This window comes from Calidris pugnax, unplaced genomic scaffold (genome assembly GCF_001431845.1).
Source record: "Calidris pugnax isolate Ruff unplaced genomic scaffold, ASM143184v1 scaffold51, whole genome shotgun sequence".
In the NCBI taxonomy this organism is placed as follows: Eukaryota; Metazoa; Chordata; class Aves; order Charadriiformes; family Scolopacidae; genus Calidris; species Calidris pugnax.
This window is the reverse complement of record NW_015090797.1, coordinates 4,502,047-4,517,844: the sequence shown is the minus strand read 5'-3', so window position 1 is coordinate 4,517,844 and position 15,798 is coordinate 4,502,047. Positions and strand designations below refer to the sequence as shown.

General features: G+C 44.0%; 1 protein-coding gene across 25 annotated transcripts in view; it reads right to left on the bottom strand.

Moving 5' to 3' along the window:
• The window catches only part of DTNA (dystrobrevin alpha), a 190,657-nt gene extending 182,216 nt beyond the window's left edge, over positions 1 to 8,441 (bottom strand). For 7 of the 25 annotated variants that reach the window (XM_014936945.1, XM_014936946.1, XM_014936943.1 and 4 more), the window contains exon 1: positions 8,229 to 8,437. In XM_014936945.1, coding sequence (XP_014792431.1) covers positions 8,229 to 8,245 — 17 coding nt within the window. In that variant the 5' untranslated portion in view covers positions 8,246 to 8,437. Of the gene's footprint in view, positions 1 to 8,228 lie in introns of all 25 variants that reach the window. The other 18 variants (XM_014936944.1, XM_014936935.1, XM_014936938.1 and 15 more) reach the window with 8 other exon arrangements.
• Between the last annotated feature and the right edge of the window lie 7,357 nt (positions 8,442 to 15,798).

Here is a 15,798-nt window from a genome sequence, read left to right as displayed (position 1 = left end):
TATTTCAGGATAATAATATCTGAGCTGAAATGCAAAGGCAGCTGTTTATGCCTTAACCACTTACCTAAGGAACATTTCAAAATGAGGAAATTATATGATGATTAAGTGCCTCTGCACCTCAGCAAAATGCATCCCACTCTGCAGAGAGATCTTTCCAGCCCGAATTTAGAAAGCATGTCTTTCATTAAGAAAATAATTGTGTGGGCAATATTATCACCAGTATCACCAAATCCTAAGGCTGGTAGAAAAGATACGTAATCTACCTCCCACTCTTAGATAAAGTTAAATACACTTCACTCGTGTTTACTAAAGTCATTCCAAACACCTCCAGTGATGGAGACTCCACAAAATCCACTGGCAGTATATTTAAGGGATTTTCCTAGGGTTTACCTCACCTTTCTTTCTTCATTTAGACCCACTGCTCTTTGTCTATGGCACAGAAAAGACATTTCACTGAGGACACAACATTTCAGGTCTTTTCCCTGGGTCTCTGGTCATTTTTACTGCCCTCCTCTCTTGCCCTCCTCTCTACTTCCAAAGTGGCTGATGTTTTCTTGAAGAGCAATCCTCCAAACTGAACAGAGGACTCCTGCTGAGTACTCACCACACTGAGATTACTCCCTGCAGGCTGTACTCTCCTTTGCATCCCAATATTGTGCTTTTCTTTTTTTCCTTTCTAAGACATTTCAAATTTATGTTCAACCGGAGATCCACAGTAACCCCTTCCTTTCCTGGAGAGCTACTGTCTCACCAGTTGTTCCCCAGCCTGTACTGGTCTCAAGAGCTACGAGCACACAGACCAGGGAAGCCTCTGGAGCTACACGCCACCACTGCTGGCCTCTGGGTGCCTGGTGAGCCAAGCGTGCCCTCACCATGCAGCCTCATGAAAGGCATCGAGTCATGTACAGTTCTTAATTAGCACACAGTGAAAAATACCGCAAATCCAGCAAGGACCAGGCCAATATTTGCGTAACCTTTCCTTCTTTTTATTTGCCTGCCAGGGGCAGGGTGGGAAAACAATTAGGAATTTTTCTTCCGAGGCTGAGACCCTCAGTTTTATTTCGTTGCTCTATACTGAGGCCGTCAGTATACATAGTCATGCCTAATACAAACCCAAGGAGTCATCTATGATGGCGTGCAACAGAGAAAGGATAGGACTAATGACCTGTGAAATAGGCACGGCCAGACCTGCCTGGTCTGATGTTGCTTTCTGGCAAAGCTTGGTTTCTCTTGGACATAACACAGTGGATGACTTATTTAGTACTTTACATGCACAGTTACAAAATCTGAGGCTTTGTGCACAAGGAATTTATTTCCACTTCCAGGAAAAGTGTGCAGCCTGAAAAATTATCAGTTTTAATCTACTTACTTTATGCCCTTTTCATAGAGGCTTCAATGTGGGTGGATATTAAACAGTGTAACAGCAAAGATTACGCCCATTTAGTCCAAGTTACCACCAAGTTACCAGTAACTGTGCGTGACTCTCAGCAGACACCTATTCACCTCTCAGTGAAAATGCACCATCCTGCTAAGAGTTCACCTGAGGCAGGAAACTATTTAAAAAAAAAAAAAAAAGACACTACACTCTAGCACTTTTGATTCTATTTTGGAATACTTCACCAGACTTAAAGTAGAGGAAGAGCTTACATTCTCTTGGATTCCTTTCAACCAATCAGATACCTGATTTATTTATTTAGCTGTATGATTCCTGAAATTGTATTTACTATCTCCTAGACTCACATAATTGCTTCCTGCCATTATCATTTTAGCAAGTTTCCTCTGCTCACACCCACTTCCTACTACAGAACTTCTTTTCAGTTGCTTTTCCAAATTTTATGTCTGACCTGAAATTTTACATACCAGATATTACAGTCAAGCTGAATGTATTATTTATACATTTTCAGCAATTTTCAAAGCTAAAGTTATTGAAAATAAATAGTTTTACCTGTGCTAAAAAAAAAAAAAAAAATCCTTTATAAATCCTTTGCTGAGACGCATTAATTCCTCCATGCTTTCACATAAAAACTTGGAAGTCTGGCAGGTACAACTGTTATCTTTCTGCTGCTATCAGCAAACAGCCATTGAACTTATTAACAGAGAGGCATATTTCATCCCCCTCCGAGAATGGGTCACAGCGAGCTTTCGAGCTTATGAGTGCAAGCAATTGCTCTACCAGCTGAAGGTCTGAACTTTGCTGATGACTTCTGGTTTGAGCTGACATGGGGTCTACAGGATATGTGCTCAGGGGGCTTCTTGCAAGCCACACACAACCTATTCTTTTTGAAAATATGTCTCCTCCAGAAATTTCTTCCCTAACTGAGTCTCTGTAGGGAAGCGGCGGAGGTTGATCAAGGACTTCCACTGAATCACCACTTCTGGATGTGCTGCCAGCCTGTCCCGGTTGCTGTTACTACATGTTCACTGGGTCAGCCAAAAATTCATCCAACTCTAAGGCTGGAATTGGAGGGAAGACGTCTTGGAGGTTGGTATGAAGAGCATTACCAATGGCCTGGTAGATGGCAGAGAGAGGTGGGAAGCCAGGAAGATGCAGAATAGGTTGTAGGGAAAGTAAGAGCTTCAGAAGTGTTTGTTGTTTTTTTTTTTAAAGAAAAACATGGCCTGTTTACAGAATAGCGTGGAAGAGTACATGTCTTGACTCTCAGTTCCATTAAGCTTTCCTTGTATTCCTGTACCAACAGAATATAATTTGTACCTGCATTAAACCAATGTGATTTATTTTCACTAATAAGACATGCAAATTGATGAAACTTTAAAGGACAAAAATAAAACCATGAGATGCTTTGCCATTGGTTTGATCCACTTGGAAATCTGTTTGATCTGTTTGGAAACAAACATTTTGTTTGTGTATATTCAAAGAGAAGTGAAACATTTGTAATTGTAATAACAATTAAAAATACACATCAAATACCAAGATAAAAGTTGGAAAATACGATGTGCCTTTTTTCCTGGGTTCTAGTCTGCAAAAGACTGACCAGCTCTCCTAGATTAATTGCTCAGGTAGGTGAGGAAGCTTTCACTTACACAAATTAGTTAGGACTCCATGTTAAAAAAGCAACAAGGTTTCAGGAATTATCAGCTCAAAAGTTAGAAAATGTTGAAATCAATGCATTTTTTTAGATGTAAAGTTAGTCATTCTGAAGTCAATTTATAGGAAAAAAAGAATGATCTAAACCGAAGGAATGGATTATATTTCCATATCAAACGAATGATATAGTAGCTCTCTTGATCCAATATAAATGAGCTGTGTATAAAAAAAATTGGGGACAGAAACACATGACAGTCAAACTATCACTGCTTCATAAATCTGGAAAGAATCAAAAGCATTTCCTGATCTTGTTCCAAGGACAATGTCACATTAAGAATGAACACTGACTGAAAAGGTAGTAATTACTAGAAAGCATATACTCTCATTAAATGGTATATTTTAAAAAATGTAGAATGAAAGGATAAGATTACTAATTCTATCTGTAGCTGTTATTTGGTAATGAGTACTCAAGGACAGCTTCACTCAAAAGCATGTTCTTCTGGGCTTTGCCTGTGCTTACTTTCATTGCGTTTAAAAGAACTAGTCCATAGTTGTCAATAAATTGTTTTTAAAGCCCACTTGCTTTCAGACTTCTCTGTCTCTGCTTCATTTTTCTTTTTTTTTTAGGTTCCACTGAGAGCAAATGTTCTTACAAATTTACAAGGAGGTATTTTATACCAGAGTAGTCTTATCCTTACAAAAGATATAAAAGAAAATAAGAATGCTGCACTTAGGTACCACTTTTCATCCCTTGATCTCAGAGCACTTCATAGAACTGGGCAAATATGAACGTCACCGCTCTCAGGAAAGGAGACCTACAGACCTTGTCAAAGATCACAGGCACAGAAGCCGACTTATTCCCCCCATTCCCCTAGGGAAGGTTATGTTCAGCAAACAGCCAGCACCCTGCCAACAAATTAATAAATAAAGATTCATTATTTCCAGTGCTTTCCTATCTCTTCTTTATTACTTGGAGTATACTCCCCGGTTCAGGTTTTAGAGTTAAATGCGGCAAGAGGCCATAAAATTGTTTCAGACACAGGAAAGATACAGTAAAGCACAGCTTCCTGTAATACCCTCCCTGTGCCAGGGAGGATGGTCTTCTCCAGACTATTAGGTATTAGGCATTCTCTCAACTACCACAGCTGCAATTAGATGCATTTTTAAGCATCCTATTAGTGGGAAGTATCACTGTGTTTCCAGGTAAAGTCACTTCATACAGTAATAATTAGCTCAGGAAATACTTTGTTCCTTCATGCAGCAGGAGCCAGAATGACTAGTGAGCACAGGAGGTCTGACACCGCTCGGACTGGCAGCTTCCCTGGATTTCCACTCACGGACTCAGAGGCGGTAACACGGCTGCACAGGACATCATAATTTCATTAGTTTGGGTTTTGGGTGTTTTGGGGGTTCTTTTTTTTACAGAATTACAAAATTACAGAGCTGAGGCTTTCTACAGAATGTTGCATTGTATAAGGCATTGCCCGTCATACTCTGCCAAAACAAATTAGCAGCTGTCGCTGGGAGCAGATTCATTAGGACCCAAAGGAAATTACATCACTGTGAGCTGCTTCTACGTACTCATAAGCTCAGAAAAATGCCAGCATACTCTCAGGGAACCTTGGGGAAACAGTCCTGATCTTTACCACTCTTTATCAAGTGGTTCTTGATGATACCTCTATTTTCTTATTTTAGGCAGAATAATAATTGCAAAAAGCTTGAAGATGAGGCTAGAAACAAAGATTTACAAAGGAAAAAAAAGATCATGACAGAAAGAAAGAAAATGGGAACCACATACAACAACTGCAGGGAAGGATTTTTAACACCCATATGCGTATCCCTGCAGCTGCTTTATCAATGTTTACAAAGAAAGAAGCGCAGGATTTATTAAAGGAAAAAAATGTTGCAAACCCATTTTCACCTCGGAGGGCATGATTTTTCTGAACTCTTGTGATAGTCACTTGCAACTTAATGGTAAGGGAAAGGGAGGGACCGTCATCCGCCTGCTCTGAGGGCAGAGGTGTTACTAACCCTGACGAAGCAGGGCTTGTCCCGAAGAGACACCCACCAGTCAGCTCCTCAGAGCAGGAAAGCGTGGCACAGGCTAGTGGTGAACACCAAACCAGAGTCAGAATAGCACCCCAGCCACTCACACAGTCCCCAAACCCAGGACACACCAATGCTTCACCTGTAGGTCTGTGCTCCACTCATCAGTGTTCTGTCCCCTGCTTGATCTCCCTGAAGACCAGGACCTCCTTGATCTCTCCTCTCTCTGCAAGAGGCAGGGGCCGGGGGCAGGCCACCCTCTCACCCTCCCATCGCCTCTCTCCCAGCAGCACTTCTCCATCTCACCCTGCATGGGGTTAGTGGGGGTCCTGAAGTGGCTAGAAGGCTGCAGTGAGGCTAGAAGTCCAGGAGATCAAGGAAAAGAGGGCTTCAGCACCCACAGCAACACCTTGTTTAAAAAGCCTTTATGAAAAAGATGTCTCCCTCTCTCTGCTTTCTCCCTCACCGCTTCCCAGCAAATCCCAGTCACCTGAGGAGCACCAGGCTAGTGGGGAAGAAGGGGAACGGGAGAGAAGGAGAGGAGAGAAGACAGGTCCCAGCCCCTGTGTCCTGCCCTGATAAAGCTACTGCACCCGTACCCAAAAGCCTGACCGTACCATCGTCACCAAACACGTGTGGTGCCACATTCACCCTAACCATGCAAAATCCACCCCAACAGCTGGCCAAGGATTCTCCACTTCGGAAAAAATGCCCACATTATCATTATATATAAACTACATCAAAACCAGCAACATTTTCTATGGGAGAATATCGGTTTATTGAAGATTTCCCATTTATTGCTAGGACAACTGGAAGATGTTACTTCAGGTGGATCACATACACCAGAATACATTTTTTAAAAGTCAATCCAACACGGCACTGTAGCTCCTTACCCTGGGACCTCCTTGTCCTGGGTCAGATGCTTGTTCCCTTGCAGGAACGATGTTTTCCAGGCAGCTTCACTTCACAGAATACAAAGCAGGTTTCCTTCTGATGAGGCTCTCCAGTGCCTCTTGGACATTTAATTATGGGAGAAGGGTCTCAGATAATGAAATGGGAACACCATGCTCCTGAACTATAACTTCTGAAAAGCAATACACTGTGGTAGGGAAATGCAATTTAATTTTGAACTGACTCAGGAATTTCCCATGGAACATTAATTCTATTTTCTGCTCACCTCTGAATGTCACTCTATTTTTCTCTTTCAGTTTAGGAAGCTTATAAAAGGTGCAGCGAACCTCTGCTTCCAAATCCGTGGATTCCTCCTCCCTCCTGCCTTTTGCCATAGCCCTGGGGAGAGCGCGCACTGCCTGAAAACAGAAGCCTATTGTGCCAAGTCTTATCAGAGGTCGATGCCTAGCCACAGCAACTGCTATCTAGACACCCAACACTGAAAAGAAATAAAGGTATTTCCACCCCCTTCAGGTTTGCAGGGGCTCCGAGAGCTCACACAACTTGCCCGAAGCTACACAGGATCCTGTGCAAGAGCCAGAAACTAACCACAGCTTTGCTAAGCCCCACTGCAAGTTTTTACTCATCTTGACATGTTTTGTTTCAAAGTTCTTCCACTTCAATACCAAAACAAATATTGCCGTGATGCCTTAATATAAGTAACTGTTGGCCTGGAAATAGAGCATGGCAGTGAAACGTTTAGCTAGCCTGAGCTAGCTGAAAGAACACCCAACTAGTACAAACTATAAGAGAACTGACTTGAAGTTGTTATTTCTCACCCTAGCAGTAGTTTTTTTTCTAGATTTACCATACAGGTTATATATTTCCTTCTTCTCCATCCCCTGCATTTAGCCACACAGAAAACACTTCACGGCAGATTTGCTCACCCAAATATATCCAGATTTTTTTCAAAATTCGGGTAAACTGAACTGAATCAAATGAAAGAAAGATCACAAAACATACCAGGCACATCATCTTTCCTTCAAACAGAGGAAACATTTCTATTTTAGTTCACCCAGTTCCACATATTTTTCAAGGCACAGACTGACATTATGTGAGCCTCTTCGGCACTGATATCTAGAACCAAAAATGTTAGGCGTTTCAGTTATCCACAGACAGCACCTACTTCCTACAGTTATTCCGGGGCAGTACTAACATGTCAGGAATTCTGAGTATGTTTGGGTGAACTGCCACCAAATCCACAGTTAGGAGCTCCTCTACTATAAGTGTAAAAACACGCGTGCCCAGAATAAATGGAAAAAACAATGCTGGCGTTTAGGCAGTTCTCATTCAGGTGAAACTCTCAGAATAAAAGTTCTTGCTGTATCACAAATATTCCATCTAACTTCCCACTCAGTTTCTGATATTTCAAAATCCTTTTGGTCACAGGAACACCGCAACTTCACTAAAAATATTTGAGAAAGAGTCTCAAAATACCATTGGTCAATGAAGTGCTATATCTGCTAGATACTGAAATTACTTCTGGTAAGTTGTAAAAAGAACACGACAGCCTGAATCCTCTTTTACTCACAAACTCACTTTTTAAAAGTGAGGACTATCAGGGTAATGTGCACGTTTTTTAATTACTGCTAGAAGGACTTTGTTCAGAGAAAACAAAAGGGTCAAAATGTTAAAAAAATACCCAATCAAAACCAAACGCCAAGTAAAAGCATTATTTGGAAACAAACGAACAGAAAGGTTAAATGTAATTAACCCTGTGTTGTGATCAAGTTCACACATGAGGAAAGAGCAGGTAAGTGAAACCATGGCCAAACAAGCATGCAAAAACATTGATTATATCCTCTCTAATGTGGAAAACAACTCTCTTTTCAACTTTGTAATAATAAGCAGCATTTCAAACACCATCTCCCACTAATGAAGAGCAAAAGTATTATAACACGATTCAGCTGATAGGAAAACAGCGTTCAAAACAGCAATGGTAAGATTATTAAAGCTCAAGACTCCTTAGGTTCACCAAGGCAAGTAACCTTGTGAGTTAACACTTCACCGAAGAACAAAGTTCAAACCATCCGTATGGGGAAACGGGGGGGAATAAATCACACAGGGAAAGTGTTATGTGAATATCTGCCTCATCCTACAGGAACTGCCGAGTGCCCTGAAAGCAGAAGCAAAGCCCAGAGGAATCACCCCAGCAAACGTATGGAAAGGCAAGCTTCCTACTTACCCTATGGTATGCACCATGATCTCTTTTGCCACTTTAGTAATTCCAAAGAATCCAGAATGGTGTTATTTTTTAAGGGAACGGGAGCCGTTAGAGGAGGCAGAGGCAAGCCGACAAGCAGAGCTTTGCGAGGAGCCAAGCGGAGAGGGATGAATTTAAACCCTGGCTCAAGATGCTGTGTGTTCTGCGTCTATCTTTAACTCGTAAATGATTTGGTTTCACATTCCTCTGAAGTCCTGCTGGCAGATGCCTTTGCAGAGCTTTACCAATCGCAGGCAGCCGGGCCCCCTCCCCTCCTCTCTCCCTTTTCCTCCCTCCCTCCCTCTCCCCCAAACCTGCCACTCCACCCCCATCTCCCCCATCCCCACCTCTCCTCCCTGCCACACACAGACAGGCACGGAGGCTTTGGCAGGCAGGATTTCACCCACTCCCAACCCCGGCTGCCCGCAGCAGGGAGCCTGCGGCACCGCCGGAGCCGCCGCCGGGCACCGGGCACCGGCTTCCCCGGAGGGAGCCCTCTGCTCCCCCCCCACCCCCCGCCAGCAGCTCGAACCGGGTCCCTGCCTTCGGAAAACCGCTGTGGTTGGGTGCGGGGGCAGCTGAAACCATCGCTTGTGGCCCCCAAAACCCCCAGGCAAAGTCTGTGGGTTTGTGTCCCGGAGTCGCCGATTGAATGGCGGTCAGGAGGAGGAGGGGAAGAGAAAGCCTTTCCTGGAGGGGACTCCCAAAAGCAACCGGCTTGAAGGGCTGGGGGGGAGGAAAGCCCAAGGAAACACTTCACCCTCTGTCACATCCACAGATGGATGGAGGGATCCACATATTTGCATGTTTGCAGCACTTCTGGTTGTGCAGAGAGCTTTACTGAGCAATGGCGTATAGGAAAAAAAAAACAACAAACAAACCCAAAACCCACAACAACAAAAAAAGATTTTACCAGATCTTAAACACAAAGCTTCTAAACATCCACTCTAAGTCAATTTGTGGCTCCTTACAGTAACAATGCATTGCCGTGTTGTTCAGAAGTCAGACTCTATAATAATGGGACTACTGATCAATGGCAGCATTCCAGGTGATTGAAGTGGGGAAAAAAATTCCTTGCACATTAACCCAGCAAGTGGGTATCCCTACCGGAGGCTTCAGGAGTCACTCCTGTTGACAAACCCCCCTGGCCCATAATAGCAGCCTTAGAAGCAGCCCTGGTTTTAATTTGTAAATGGGCATTCAGTTGAATAGTGCCAGAATACTGCTGTCTAGAGCGCCTTACCTCAGACACGGGTGCCAGGTCATAGAATCATAGAATCATAAAATCGTCTAGGTTGGAAGAGACCCTTGGGATCATCGAGTCCAACCATCTACCCTACTCTACAAAGTCCTCCCCTACACCATGTCCCTTAGCACTGCATCTAAACGGCCCTTAAACACAGCCAGGGACGGTGACTCCACCACCTCCCTGGGCAGCCTGTTCCAATGCCCGACCACTCTTTCGGTGAAAAATTCTTTCCTAATGTTCAGTCTAAACCTACCCTGTTGGAGCTTGAAGCCATTCCCTCTCATTCTGTCACTAATTACCTGTGAGAAGAGACCAGCACCAACCTCTCTACAGTGTCCTTTCACGAAGTTGTAGAGAGTGATGAGGTCTCCCCTCAGCCTCCTCTTCCTCAAACTAAACAGTCCCAGCTCCCTCAGCCGCTCCTCATACGATTTGTTTTCCAGCCCCCTCACCAGCTTTGTTGCCCTCAATGGAACAAGCCACAAGACAGCATGTAAAACATTATGAGTTATTGAGTGCTTTCAATGGAAACTGGAAGATAGCAATGGGCAGTCACACCAATTCAAACAGAACGATGTGGTACATGTCTCTGGTTTAAAGTCTGAGCTGCTGCCGAGAGGGGTCCATACCCGGGGCTGCAGCCAAGCAAGCAGAGAGCACAGGTCGGGGGGTGGGGGGGAGCAAGATCAGGCTGTGCCCAGAAGCACCCAGCTACAAACATGGTTTATAAATGCCTTGCCAATGCCCTATCTGATGAGGCATTACACTTTTCAGAGCACTGGTGTTGAGAGGCTAGTCCCATTTAGTAGTAAAAATAATCATGTGTTTACTTCGGGCTAATGAAAGAAATGGCTCAAACAGGAAAATGCCTAAAGGAGGGTAAAACAATCGTTCAAAGGGCTGGATATTAGTGTGCATGAAGGAAGCCTGCATTTCATCGCCTGCCAGCTACTCTTCATGATGCTGTCTGATAGCATGCATACAAATATGTGCTTGGTAACATATATATAACATACAGATATAAGCTTTGATAAAAGCAGGAACTCCACAGCCATTTTCCTGGTCAGTCCCACAGGCAGGAAGGCAAGAGCTCTTCCTAACCTGGAGTCAGCTCAGATTCATGGGCCTGGAAAAGTTGCCAGCAACATACAAATATTAAAGAATAAACTAGCTGATGACTCCTGAAAAGTTGAAAGATTTCTTTTGAATCACTCACCTTTGTTACTCAGACCTCAGTATGTTTAATGCCTGCCTTTCAGACCACTTCAAACACTCCAGCAAGAGAAAAACATGCCATGGACTTCCTGCCAGACAGGGAGGAAGTCACTTCACTTCTTTGCCTCGGGTCCTAAAACTCTGGATTGCTGATAGGAGGGTTCAGGGAATGTGTCTATTACAGTGAATTGCAGTGAATTGCAGAAAGGCTGCCTGGCACCGCTTTCTGATGGAGCCACCTCAAAGACTGCCACAAATCTGTCAGAGCAGAGAAAGTCACTGAGCCACAGTGTCTCCCATTCAAATGGATGAACTTCATAAAATACAATACCTCAAATAAGGTTTTTTTCAATTGTTTTGTAAGGATGTCAGACTCGGAAGGGCAGATAATCACTAGAGGCAGAGATCAAGTGTTAACATGAGGTCTTAAAAAGCACAGGGCTTCAGATGCTCAGAGAGACAAAAGAGAAAGAACAAAGAAAAGACATGCTTTTGTGGCTGAGGGCTCCTTTTTAATTAGGGCAACAAGGAAGGAAGCAAGAAGCTCCCCATGGAAGAAAGTGTGATGGACAAATGTGGTGATTCAGAAGGGAAGTCATGAACAGGAAGGATTAAGATTGAGCTTTTTCTAGGACTCCGACCTACCTCTAGAGAGTGCTTAAGTGTGGGGAAAAACAAAGGCAGGGAAATCCACACAAGCACGTCCACGCTTTTATCTGAACTTGTGTATTTCCCTTGCTAGATACAGGGAAGAAGAGATTTGGGTATGGATCCTCTAAAAGAACACTTAAAGTGTTTGCTTCCCGTGCCTCTTAAGAGGTTATTTATAAACTTAAGAGTATGTGGGAGGTGGAGCTTTGGGAAACAGGATGCTGGAAATTACTGGGAAACCTTGGATGTCAAAATGGACAGCATGATCCCATTCCCATGAATGGGACAGTCAGAGGTCGTATGTCCAAAAGCCGTATCACATTAAGCCAAAGGAGAAGACAGGTGTCTGGTTTCCTCAGATGAAGAGATGTGCAATAATACCAGTGTCTAACGTGCAATGCCAAGTGTACAGCTGGGAGAGACTTACCACAGCCGTGAGAGGGAATACTGCTTTTTCTCTCTCAGCAGGGTCTGTTGCGTAAAACCACCCCAAGTGTAATAGATCAGAGCCCTCTGTGGCATTATATTTGAGATATGTGAGTATCTACCAATAGCAAGCTCTTGTGGAGGAGCGGGAGCTGGAGCTGGCGTGGGAGCAGAGAAGCTGAGGGAGCAGGGTGGAGCGCAGAGTAATTTGGTACCAGTGACAAGTGTAAATATGTAGCATGTTTGGAGCTGTGTGACTTCCTACCCATTCCCAATTTAGCCCAGTGCCCGAGAGGCATCGTCTGTCCCTTCACGTTTAGCTATTTTTAATGCGCACAGAATTTGCTCTTTGTCTTCCCTTGTCTGTCAGCGTCTTGAATTCATTTGTCTTGGCAGTCTTAAGATTTGGGCTTACTGGGACAGGCAGCATCTTCTACCCTACGGGCTCAGTCCTTCTAGGTCTTACTCAGAGTGCTTCATGCTCTTAGGAATAATCTCGTTAACCTCTGCAGATGATTTCAGCATGGGCTTGTTCAAGAGGAAGAGCTTTGAGCAGGGGACTCCCATTGCATTGACAGGAACCCAGTTCCTGCCTGTCACTGGGGACCCAGCACTCACTTTATTCCATATTGCTCAACCTACACACCCACCACCTCCCCCAGCCTACCTCAGTCTTCTTCCCTGTTTCCTTGTTCCTATAGTTTGCTCGAATTTTTTTGACAAACCCATAGTTTAAACCACTGTTTACCATTGCATGCAAGCACTTCACAAGAGCCAGGATATGAAGGGCTTGGCTTTACTTTTCTACATATGAACAAAGTACAAACATTAATTATGTACAATTAAACAAACTAAGAGAACTCCGTGCACTTGCCTGGTTCTCTGTATAATCAAACCGTTATTTACCAGATGTATTTTCGAGTTTACTTGAAAAATACCTAAGAGGACACCTTGAACAATTCTGCTTCCACTTATCTCTAATCCAAACACTACAGGAGAAAGACCACTCTTTTTGTTAGATGTCCAAATTGATCAGCAAAGTGAAGATCTCTGAGATATAATAAAATAAAAGTTTTTTAAAAAATTAGTTTTGTACATAAATGGTTTCATTTTACCACACTGAAAGGAAAATATTTTCCTAAAAATAATAATGATAAAATAGACAGGTAAACCTAATCCCACACAGTGCTGAGTCCTGGAAAAGTCTTTCCTGGTCTGATGGCACTCATAGATAAATAAAAAGACTGTATCATCCATTATTGGTTCCCTACCTGAAAACAGGCTGAACTTGAAAGGTTTAAAGTGACAGCTACAGTTCATTAAAGTTGGCTGGTGAGCAGTGCATCTGATGAAGATTGTTTTCCTAAGGATTTATGATCCTTTGCTATTTACTGTTCCCAACGGCAGTAATCCCCATTTCCTCTAAACTCTCGCAACCGCTCCTACCCCTCAGGACACGAGCGTTGCCCACCTGCACTTTCAGCTTCTTTTAAGGTACCATGCACCAACCTGCGCTGCCAACTCCCCGATAATCCTTTTCATTTCCCCAGCCTTCCTCAGTTGTCCTTCTCCCAGGTGTGCCCTAATCAGTACTCCCACCCTCTTCCACACACCCTTGTGTACTTTCTCCCTACCTGAGCAAAAAGCCAGCAAGCAGGTCGTGCAGCTGGTTCAGAGCTCTGTGTGCTCAGAATGACCACCCAACACAACGCAAGGGCTGCTTCCAGAGGGGAATGTTGCCTGTCCTGTCCTTACTGGGGTGCTGTCCTGAATCCCGCTCCACGAGAGCCAAGCAGGATCAGTTACAGCTGAGATTTCTTCCTCCGTGTTAAATATAGCAGAAGGTGTCGAATGAGTTCAAAACTACTGGCCGTGTCCCGCAGCGTGAGACAAACAAACATAGCATGATTGCTCCTTACAAAACCAAACTCAGAAGGGAAATAAAATAAACAAACGCCCCGCGTGCCAGCTACAAAGATTCATGACACAGCCTTTGCTCCCGCACGAGATGCTCTTTGTCTCCTCGATGGTAATAACCCTCTACTGATTTGAAGGCTTCATGTTCTCCAAGCGAGTATACAAACGGTAGCAAAGATTGCTAATTAAGAAAGTTCATCGCAGCCTGCTCCTGAAAAGAATAACTGAAATGTTTGTGAAAGTAAAGATCACAACATCAAAATTTGTCTTGTCATAACTTTCTCCTGAAATTCATGTCCTGATTCTTGAAATTATGAAATGAATTGAGTATTTTTGTTATGGCTTTGTTACCCCATCTCACTCCAGCACCTCGGCTTCATTGCAGTGCTATATTCTACACTGAAAAAAGGTTTCCAGTAAGTTATTTCATAAAAATGCCATAAACGTTATGCATTTATATTTGCCTGGACAGACAACCACAGGTCTTTCGTGGAAATTTGGCCAGTGCCTCAAGTGTGCGTGCAGGCAGACATGCATGTGGATGGAGTGACACACACACACTTTTTTCAGAACTGGAAGAGGATAATCTAGGAAACAGATTCCCTGTTCAGTTGAGCCAAAGGCAGGAACAATCCCCTTTCATTCATCCCACATACCACCGAAAACCCCTCCCGCTCTAAAATAAAACTCACTTTATTCAACCCTCCAGATTAAAACCTTGGGAAAAAGGGGAAGTGACTTTTTTTTTTTTTTTTCTTCAAGAAAAAATACATAGCAAGAACACAGGAGGAGGCCTGGAAGTCTCAGGAACAGCTAATGAGAGCTGGAGCATTAATATATAGGCCAACAACAGGAATCCCATCAGATGAGTTATGTAAAAGCAAGCAGCATCTGACTTGCTCTCTGAAACGCACCAGTGCTCTGCAGGGGCTGGGGTGGGTGTCTCTGCCACACAGCCCTCTCCATCCCCCTCCATCCTGGCCCCACGGTGCCCACAGACCCCTCGGGCCTGGGGGGGTTGTCTCAGTGCCTGCTGGAGGTATGCCGGAGGAAGGGGAGAGGTGAGATCAGCCAGAGGGTCTGGGCTTGGGAGACAGCCTGGGAGAAGCTTGTCCTACTGCTCCCTCTGCTGTACCCATCCTGTGGAGAAATCCCAAATGTCAGTGCCAGAAGCTGGGATAAGGGATGGCAGCTTCCAGCGAGCAATCTGTGGGTAGTACAGACTTGGGAACGGGATAAAGCCACAGCTGATGAGGAAGAAACCACCATCACACTCAGGAGATGGCACGACACGGATCTTCGTGCGTTTAACGTATCAAACCTTTTTTTGCTCTTAACCTGCCCGTGTCATTCTTAGGAAAATAATGCCTCTCCTTGGGCACGGTCGTTTCCCTTTATTACACATATTTAGACAATGATCTCATCTTGGGGGATGGATGGGTGTCAGGATCAGCCACAGAGAAAGGCTCACGAAGCTCCTGGAGCAGGGCTGCCAGCAGCAATGTTAGGCAACGCAGGCAGCAAACAGGGAGAAACACCCCACCTGGGAGTCACGTCAGTGCCACGCTGAATTTAAACAACATGAAGCATAGGCAGAAAAAGGGGGAAAACGGCTTGTGAAGTCAATCAATCATGTGGGAATTATCAATCTGACTGTCAGAGAGAATGGGGATTTTTTAACCCACGACCACCCGAACGCAACTCCAGTCAATACTCCCACCCTGTACACGATTTCTGAGGGCTGAGAAATTGGCAGCACTGGGTACCACCGGTAAAAGGCATTTGCAGAAGCTATGAAAGCCTTTCTTTGAACACAGTGAAAACTTGCACCCCAGGAAAAATACGTATTTTCAAACACTCAAATGTTACAATGTGCTGTTTCCGGTCTTCAGAGCAGTATTTCAGTTAATCTACACTTTCCTTTTAGCACTGATTTATGGAAATCCAAACTAGAGTAGAAAACATTTCAAAGGAAGAAATCCTTCTCAAGCACTTTTCCCTGAGAAGGTGCATACTCATCAGAATAGGGAGGAATTACAAGAAGAATCAGCAGTTTCAGGAAAAGTGGGCACTTTCCATAGTAAAAGAGTCTTA